Source organism: Vespa mandarinia, chromosome 22 (genome assembly GCF_050613455.1).
Source record: "Vespa mandarinia isolate Hongniang chromosome 22, ASM5061345v1, whole genome shotgun sequence".
In the NCBI taxonomy this organism is placed as follows: domain Eukaryota; kingdom Metazoa; phylum Arthropoda; class Insecta; order Hymenoptera; family Vespidae; genus Vespa; species Vespa mandarinia.
This window is the reverse complement of record NC_140831.1, coordinates 2527501-2537500: the sequence shown is the minus strand read 5'-3', so window position 1 is coordinate 2537500 and position 10000 is coordinate 2527501. Positions and strand designations below refer to the sequence as shown.

Genomic DNA, 10000 nt, shown 5'->3' with positions numbered 1-10000 from the left:
AATTTAGCTGGCTTACCTGGCTATCGTCGTTACGTTTTACACATGTCGCGGTGGTGGTTGGTTGGTTCTTCCCCCCTCTTGAAGAACCCAGTGGGGAATTAAGCCTTTTCCTTTTATTTTTACACACGATAATTACGATCAAGTTACGAAATATTAGATTGCTTTTCTAGAAAGACTAAAGGAAATCATTGAGATATTTTTTAGCTGCTTTTTTTTTCTTCTTCTTCCTCTTCTTTTTTCTCTTTTTTTCTTTTCTTTTTTTTTTTTTTTTTTTTTTTTTTTTGTCGTTATTAAAGATACAGAATTTACGTGTTTTTTTATTTTTTTCCTTTTTTGTTTCGGATTTTTGCAGAACGTACACTAGAGGACCACGAGGATATATTAGCGGTTCATAGAGAAATGGAAATGTTCGCGCCGCATCACGAGAGAAAATTCTACTTTCGTCAGGACTTTCTTAAATATGAGTTCTTCATTAATCCAAAGGTGAGATTAAATTAATTTCGTATTTTCACAATCATTATAATAATTTTCATAGTGAAATCAAAGGAGAGAGAGAAGGAGAGAAAGTTTGTGTATGTTGAGATGAACAGTTTCTCGAAGGGGATCAAGGGATATACTACGCTCTGTTGATTATTAACTTAGTTTATACCGTTTGATGGTTCCGTTGGTATCTAAATTGTAATATTCTATTTTATCGACCTATCTTAATAGAAATATTTTTACGTAGATAAGATTCGAGTAAATATCTACCTTACCGATACACTAGGATTGTTGTGATACAATGGATAAGAGTTTAGTTAAAGGATAAAACAGATTCTTTTCTTATCGTCTTACGTTAAATTTAAAGCTGATTCCTTTCTTATCGATATTTTTTTTTGTTTTAATAGTTGTAGGTAAAGTAGATATTTTCAATTATCGTCTTTACGTTATGAAGATAAAGTAGTTTCTTTCCTTATCGTTTGACGTTAAAGATAAAGTAGATTCTTTCCTTATCTTCCTACGTTGAAGATAAAATAGATTATTTCTTTATCGTTCTATAATATAATGGATTTCGTTTACATTTCACTACAGGTATTGACGTATATTATGACACGTTTTATGTACTGACGGTCGTTCGAATGAAATATGTATATCTGAAGGAACTATCAACTGGAATATTCGTCCCTTAAGATACATAACGCGAAGATTCTTCGTGTACGTTTACGAACATATACAGTGATGCGCGTTGCAAATTATGACGCTGACTCTGTCGTTGGTTATAACGCGATTATTATCACGGCATAATAGAATCGTAGGTTATATTATTGCTATCATTGTATCGTAAATAATAATATCCGTTATTGCCGTCATAAGACTTTATTACTCGTATTACATTACTAAATGCTAAACATTAATAATACATGGCAATGGACACACGTAATAACGTACAATTTGTCAACCGGTTGGAGAATTTCCTTTCGATTTTTTTTTTTTTTTCTTTTTTTTCTTTTTTCTTTTTTTTTATGATGAACAATATCTCAGCGTTGCCTCTCGAAACGTTGCGTCCCTCTTTACCGCTATTTTTAGCCTAGTTTTCCAAAATAAGTTTAAAAAAAAGTTTGTTCGTTCCTCTTCGTTCGTTTCCAACGTTCGTTCGTTCGTTCGTTCGTTCGAGTCGAAAATTCGAAGAGATTTGAAAGCTAGTAATTAAGCGTCGATATTTCGTTCGAAACAACTTTTAAGACAGTACGAACGAATTCGTAGCAAACTGGTAAGAAGGTAGGATGGAGATGGAGAAGAAGGAGAGAGAGAGAGAGAGAGAGAGATATAGAAGGTGAGGTTGAGGGAGAAAGAAGATGGAGACGATGAAGGCGATGGCATGGGTAGAAGGGGAAAGGAGTTTAGAGAAGAGTGAAACGGCACAAACTTTATCGCTATTTTGACCGTTTTCAGTCGTCGTGAGACGCCAATTAAAGCGAAACGAGCCAGGAAACTTCGATAACCGTGTCTCTCTCTCTCTCTCTCTCATTCTCTTTCTCTCGCTGATTCTTCGAGCGAACGAGAACAGATTTTGCAAGCAAATTAGTATATAATTAAAGGAAATACCATATAACGACTTAATTAGCGTAATTCGTAATTAGTATTGGCCGGACTTTCCGTTTAGAAGGACTCTCACCGTTCTTGTTTCCTCTTTTCCCCCCTCCTTTTTCATCCTTTTCCCCTCCTTGTTCTCCCCCTCCTTCCCTCTCTTTCTCTCTCACTCCGTCTTCCTTTCTCTGTTAACCTTATCGTTGTCAACCCTTGGTCCGTCCGTCCTTCGATATTTCTTTTTTAATGGTCAGATTAGGGAGGTACAGTGTGTTTTAATTTTCTTTAATAGCCAAACCATTCTCTTCTTATCCCTTAACATTCGACGATACTTATTCCTTTTCTTTTTCTTTTTCCTTTTTTTTTTTGTTTTGTTTGTTTGTATTTTTTTTTTTTTTTTTTTTGGAGTCTCGAACATCACATCCCCGTGTACGTCGTTTTCTTATCCTACTTATTCTTCTTTTTCTTTTTTGATTGCATCTTTCTCATCATCATCATCATCATCATTTTCTTCCTTCTTTCCTTCTCATTTTCTTTTTCTTCCACCCCCTTGATGGCTCTAACCTTTTTACCTTTGTTTTACATAACCATTGACGGACTTAGCGTTTACGTTCTTCTTACGAAATTATTACTAATCAACGTTTTATTTTTGCTCTCTTTAACTTCCTTCCTTCCTTCCTCCCTTCCTTCTTTCTTTCCTTTCTCTCACCCTCATCGCTCAACACCCACCTACCACCCACTTTATTCCTATCCACTCGATTTTATCAATCGAAAACCTTTATGGTCGATTTTTTACGTTTAATTTCTTCGTCGATTTGATCTATCCTTCTCTCTCTCTCTCTCTCTCTCTCTCTCTCTCTCGAATAAAACTTATCGAACGAATACACATTAACTTTATGATTTTCGATTCTTTTCAAAAGTAAATGAATTATATGTTTTTCTTCTTCTTCTTCTTCTTCTTCTTCTTCTTCTTCTTCTTTTTCGTTTGGTTTGATTGGTTTTGGTTCGTATACGTATACGTATATGTTTGTATTTTAAATAAATCCAACAAATATAGCATAGCTCGTTTCGATTGATCTGAAAAGAATGATATTATGGATAAAAGATTTTCTTGTCGAGTCATTTTTCTTTGTCGAGTTCCGTCTTTTTTTTTTTTTTTTTTTTTTTTTTTTTTTAAGTCGCCCAATATTTTCTTCTTCTTTCCACACCCCCGTTCACCTCTGCCCCCCTTCTGTCCCCCTACTACTATTCTTTTCCATTGCATCTTCCAATGAAAAGATACGAAGCTCTCGAATTTATATAAAATCATGATAGATTATGCTTTGAAACGTCGAAAATAGAACAAGGAAAGAGAAATAGTGAAATGAAATGAAAGATAATGAAAAAAAGAAGTGGTAGTAGTGAAAAAGAAAAAGTAATAGTAAAGAAGAAAAAAAAAAAAAGAATATATTATGTTTCAGATAATGTTGAAATGACACTTGTCGTGAACTTAACGTTTATGATATATATATATATATATATATATATATATATATATATATATATATATGTATTTATATATATATATATATAAAGTGATTCAATTAATTAATATTCCGTCGATAGGTGGATATTGGTCGATGACAGCTGAATGTATCGATATTATATTTATCCTTAATTAAGAGGTCGTTTCGTTCCTTAGGTAGGTGACTGCGAGAAGATTGGTTAAGAAGAAAAAAGAAACAAAAGATAAAAAAAAAAAAGAGGAAAGAAAAATTTCCAAATTTCACATATAGTATTCTAACGTATAAATTACGTAGATATTATGTTTAATTAATTACATGAAGTAAGAGAAAAATTCTATGATTTATCACTTGGACGAAACAGTTACGTTAGATTCGCAAAAAAATTTGATAATTATTGAGAACACGATCAGCTTGAGTTTTATCGGCCATTTTTTTTTTCTTTTCTTTCTCTTTTTTTTTTTGTCTTTTTTCTTTTTTTTTTTCCCCCTACCTTTCGAAACTTTTCTTCGGGATTCTTCGAGCCTTATCGCGTTTCTCGAAAAGTTCAAGCTCGTTTCGCGCCCGCCACCATATATATATATATATATATATATATATACATATCCCCTTTTCTTCTTCACCTTCCTCCCCCTCATCTCACTTCTTTAGCCCTTTTCCACTCCCCCTCCCCTCATCCTCCTTCTTCCACCAGCCGATAACTTCCGTGTTTCCTCGATGTTATCGGCTTCTCGACTTTATATCGAACTTTTCGTGAAAACTCGCACGCGATCTTTCTACCAACGTGTAGATATATATATGTATGTATGTATATATGTATGTATATATGTATGTATGTATGTATGTATGTATGTATGTATGTATGTATGTATGTATGTATGTATGTATGTATGTATGTATGTATGTATGTATGTATGTATGTATGTATGTATGTATGTATGTATGTATGTATGTATGTATGTATGTATGTATGTATGTATGTATGTATGTATGTATGTATGTATGTATGTATGTATGTATGTATGTATGTATGTATGTATGTATGTATGTATGTATGTATGTATGTATGTATGTATGTATGTATGTATGTATGTATGTATGTATGTATGTATGTATGTATGTATATATGTATGTATGTTTGTATGTGTGTATGTGTGTACGTACATACTGGTAAGTAAGATAACTATAAGCATCGAAAAAAAGAAAAGAAAAAAAGAAAAAAAAAAGAAAAGATAATCCGAACAAAAACCTTTCGGTCTAAAAAAAATATTAACGAATGAAAAAAAGAATGAAAGAGCTAACGAACGAACGAAGGAAAGAAAAGGAACCGAACGAATCTATCGATTGATTTGATTGATTTTTTTTCTTCTTTGTTTTTCTTGTTTTTTTTGTTTTTCTTGTTTTTTTTTTCTTTTTTTTTTCTTTTTTTTTCATACTCTTTCTTACACTTCTTCCCCATTTCGTTACTTTTAATCGATCGGATGACGACGAATGAGAATCATTTCTCGTTTGTTTTAATCGTTTCAGCAATTCTTCCCAATGGACATGGTCGCCTTTCCGCACGACGAGGACAGAGGGACCTTCTCCGAAGTGGAAAGTGCCTTAAGGGTGAGTAAAAAAAAAAAAGAAAAAAAAAGTAAAGAAATTATATATATATGTATATATATATATATATATATATATATATATATATGTATACAGGCTGTTCAAAAAAGCATAAGATTAAACTTATACCACGTATTACTGAGATCAAATAGTGATGAAAGAAAGTTTATATAAATTTGTTTATTATTAATGCTGTATTAAGGGGGAAAAAAAAGAAAAAAGGAAAAAAAATCTATACGCTTTTAAAGATATTTATTGATTTTATTGTGGAATTTATAAAAAAAAAGAAAAAAAAAAAAAGAATGGAAAAATTCATTTTTTCGCAAGAATGCTCGCAGTCAGTTTTCTTCCATTCCTCGTATCTTGTGATTGCTGCGAACTGAAATATTCCAAACTGTATATTGAAAGTAAACGAAGTAAATGCATTCTGAATACAGTCCTTCCAAAGTCTATCTTGTCTTTCTATCTTAAAAAAAAAAAAAAAAAAAAAAAAAATTCCTTCCGTCGATCTAAGATCTAAGTTAAAATTTACACGTCTATTTATTTGCCCTATCGTTCAAATTAATTTTATGTCTACTTATTTATATGCGAAACAGATAAACACACACACATAAACATATACATATACATATATATATATATATAAATATGTATTAATTAATATGTTAAAATATGAGTTAATATTGAATAAAAATTTTGTCAAGACGTAATTAGAGATTAAATTCGCAATTAAAATTTGTACAAATTATATAAATTTGAATTTGAATAAATTAAAAGTGCAGTGATAACATTTCTTAGAAGAGAAGAGAGAGAGAGAGAGAGAGAGAGAAAGAAAGAGAGAATTTTTCTTTCTTTTCTTTGTTTTTCTCCCTCTTTCATTCGTTTTTAGTCGCATGTCATAACCGGCTTTATTTTGTTCTGGGTGGTTAACGATGGAGTTTCTTTATTTTTTTTTTCTTTTTTTATATATACACACCTACATACGCACACACATACATATATATATATATATGTATATATTTTTTCCTTTCTCTTGGTTTATTTTCTTTTTTTTTTTTTCCTTTTTTTCTTTTTTTCTTTTTTATTTTTTGTAACTATCTTGCGAATCGCAAATTACAGAATTACCTGTCGCGCGAGGACGGCGAGTGCCCGCAGGTGTTCAGTTCGGTTTGGATGAGGGACGAGCTCTTGAACACTTGGAGAAAAACTTATATGCTGTTACGAGAACGGAAACTCTACACGACGAAGAAGGTAAGTTTATATACCCTTACGTAACTTACTTACTTACTTACTTACTTACTTACTTACTTACTTAAACGGCTTTATCTATATATCCGTCTATCGCGGAATATTCCGGACTTAATTAAAAAAACGAGAGAACACGTTGTCGCTAAAAGAGGTGTCTCCTTTTTATTTTCTTTTTTTTTTTTTTCCTTCATCTCTTTTCTCTGTTTTTTTTTTTTTTCTTTTTTTTTTCCACTGTTGTTCACCTTCTCTCAGCGAGGGAGAACGGAGCACTTGTTGGTTAAAAAAAAAAAAAAAAAAAAAAAAAGGAATAAGAAAAAAAAATTGAAACTATAAGAAATAATATCGCTCGAAAGTCTACTAGTAATGTCGTCTAACTCTATAAATATATATCATCGTTTAATTATAAAAAAAATCCCTTCACGCATTTAGGATGTTAATAAATTTTATGTACGATGTCGGACAATACAATAACTACATAATCCCATCGTTATGATTTATGATGCGTGTGTTGAACAAGGTCAAGTGTAATTTAAAAAAAAAAAAGGAAGAAAAGAAAAGAAAAAAGAAGAAAAGAAAACACGTGGCAATGAAATCTATATTGGTATGTCTGTATCGTTAAAAAAAAAAAAAAAAAAAAAAAAAAAAGAAAAAGAAAAAAAGAAGGAAAAAACAAAAATGAAAAGAACAAGCACAAGAATGATCAAAGTAGAGGAAGAAGACGAAGACGAAGAAGAAAAAAGGAAAAAAGGAAAATGAAAGAACTCGTGTCTAATAGATTTATCAATTTATGTTAAACATATCGCGGCAGTTAAACGTTTTAATAATAATAGTAATAATAATAATAATAATACTAATAATAAATAATAATAATAATAAATAATAATAATAATAATAATAATAATAATAATAATAATAATAATAATAGTTCCTTCCATATGTAAATTGTCGTTTAAACGAGGGAGCCAAGCGGAGCGACCTGTGCACGTGTCGTTCGATGTAAAGAAAAAAAAATAAAAAATAAAGAAAAAAGAAGAAGGAAAGAAAAATACAAGAGAGAGAGAGAGAGAGAGAGAGAGAGAGAGAGAGAGAGAGAGAGAAATACAAACGATATTCTTTGGATAATTGATGATTTTCCGTACTATATCTCTTTTGCGTCTTCGTAAAGCGAGAGAGTGTCGAGTCTCGAAGGAAATCAGTCGTTCACGCTTGAACGCGGATTGGTAAGCTATAGGCGTTAATCGTGAACTGGTTGGAACGTGATAACGCCTTGCACGTGATAGCAATTTGTGCCATTTAAAAGCCTCCTACTATACTGTACTATATTGTAGATATATACCATATATCTATAGATACGTATATATATACACATATATATATATATATATATTAGGTGGACCGGAAAGTAATGTTGCTTTCTTAAATTAAATTCAAACGAATAAATTTTTAACAAGTTTTTATTTTTAATCACAATCAAATATCGACATGCGCAAAAACGACATTACTTTCCGGTCCACCTAATATATATATATATATATATATTGTATAACGTGTATGTTATATATATAGTAGAGAGAAAGAGGAATATATGTCTATATGTATGTGTACATATTACATGTATAGAGCTTTTCCTTTTGGCACGGAAACAAGTAAACGTGCGACAGATGTTGGAAAGAAAAAAAATACAATCAGAGAGGAAGAGATAGAGAAAGAAAAAGGGAGAGAAAGAGAGAAAGAGAAAAGAATGGAATTCTTTCTTCTAAAAAAAAAAAAAAAAAAAAAAAAAGGAAGAAAAAAGAAATTTCTTTTCGACTTCTTTCTTAAAAAAAACAAAAAAAGAAAAAAAAGAGAAAAGAAAAAAGAAGAAAAAAATTCGTGCTATTTTCATCCATTCTCTCTCTCTCTCGCTTAATTTTTTTGTTGCAACATTGAAATATTATAAAAAAAATATTCTTATATATATATATATATATATATATATGTATGTATATGTGATGTATGTATCGATTATACGAAATCAAAGAAGGCAAATGGTAATTATTGATACGAATCGCAATTATCTAATGAATTAATCTATCGAATGGAGAAAAGAATAATAAAATATGGGAGGGAGAAGGAGAGAAGAAAAAAAAAAAAGAGAAAGAAAGGAAGAAAGAAAGGAAAAAAGGAATAAATAAAGATAGGACGAGGAAGGAAAATACAATATAATTATAATTCAATGATAAATCATTATATACATACGTCGAGTACATATAATCAATGCAAACACCATTGGCATGGCGTATATATGTTTATATATATATATATATGTTTACGTCTATTGGTTCTATCTATAGGTATGCGTGTGAAAGAGTAAAATGGCCGTACACGATTGATCGATGGATCGTTATTATCTTACTCCACTGATTCATTGTCAAAACAAACGTGATAGGAGAAATCTATTCGACTCTATTCGATACAATTCGATTCTATACAATTCGATTCTATACGATTAGATTAGATTAGATTCGACTCGTGAATCGATTCGAAGATAAGTCCACTGGAGAGAGAAAGAGAAAGAGAGAGAGAGAGAGAGAGAGAGAGAGAGAGAGAGAGAGAGAGAGAGAGAGAGAGAGAGAAAGAAAGAGAGAGAGAGAGAGAGAAAGAGAGAGAAAGAAAGAGAAAGAAAGAGAGAGAGAGAGAGAGAGAGAGAGAGAGAGAGAGAGAGAGAGAGAGAGAGAGGGAGGATCGTTGTCAACTTTTATTGCCTATATGTTTCTTTTTTCATGTCACTATTATCGGTTTCACCGTTGACCATTAATTATGCAAATGAATTAGTAGTAGTTATTGCCACGAATTAATATCAGGTTGGACAAGATATAAAAGAAATAAGACGACATATAATCAAAAATAATTTATTATTAAAATATCTAATCATTTAGAATATGTTATATGTCGAAATTTGCATATATATATATATATATATAATATAAATAAATGACGCATGATTATTACGTGTCTAATCTTTTTTCGGACAAATAATATTTATTGTTTTTTATCTAAATAAACGACGCTATAATATATTATCATTTTCATTGAAAATTTGTAATGTTTCACGTCTAAATGAAAATAAATATTATACGACGATTAATAAAAATAAATAAACGATCAGTTATCCATTATTGGGGATGGGGAAAAAAAGAAAAAAAAATAATATTTACTATCATATATCGAGATAAAATGAACATCACAGTATACGAAGTATACTTTATTACGAACTTTTAATATACTTCGAAATATAAATAAATAACGTTGTAGAAGTATTTACTTTCAATTCACTGAAACAATTTTCAATATTCTGTTATATAAATAAACAAAGTTATAGTATACTTTGTAAATTACGTATCTATTAATTTTTACGTTGTAGGAAAGAAAATAATTCGATTATTGCTAAAATATTACATTCTTATTCTCAACGCTAGAAATATATTTTTCTTCGATTGTTTCGAATATTTTCTTTTTCTTTCTTTCTTTCTTTATTTTCTTTTTTTTTTTTTTTTTTTTTTTTTTCTTTTTATTTTTTGTCATTCGTAATTAGTTGT

The 10000-nt window shown here is 30.3% G+C and overlaps 1 protein-coding gene across 1 annotated transcript in view; it reads left to right on the top strand.

Annotated features, from left to right (window-relative positions):
• Window positions 1–10000, top strand: part of LOC118447960 (growth factor receptor-bound protein 14) — a 384299-nt gene that overhangs the window by 93722 nt on the left and 280577 nt on the right. The window contains exons 5-7 of the mRNA XM_035880543.2: window positions 353–483; window positions 5097–5177; window positions 6294–6425. Of these exons, the coding sequence (XP_035736436.2) occupies window positions 353–483; window positions 5097–5177; window positions 6294–6425 (344 nt within the window). The remainder of the gene's footprint in view (window positions 1–352; window positions 484–5096; window positions 5178–6293; window positions 6426–10000) is intronic.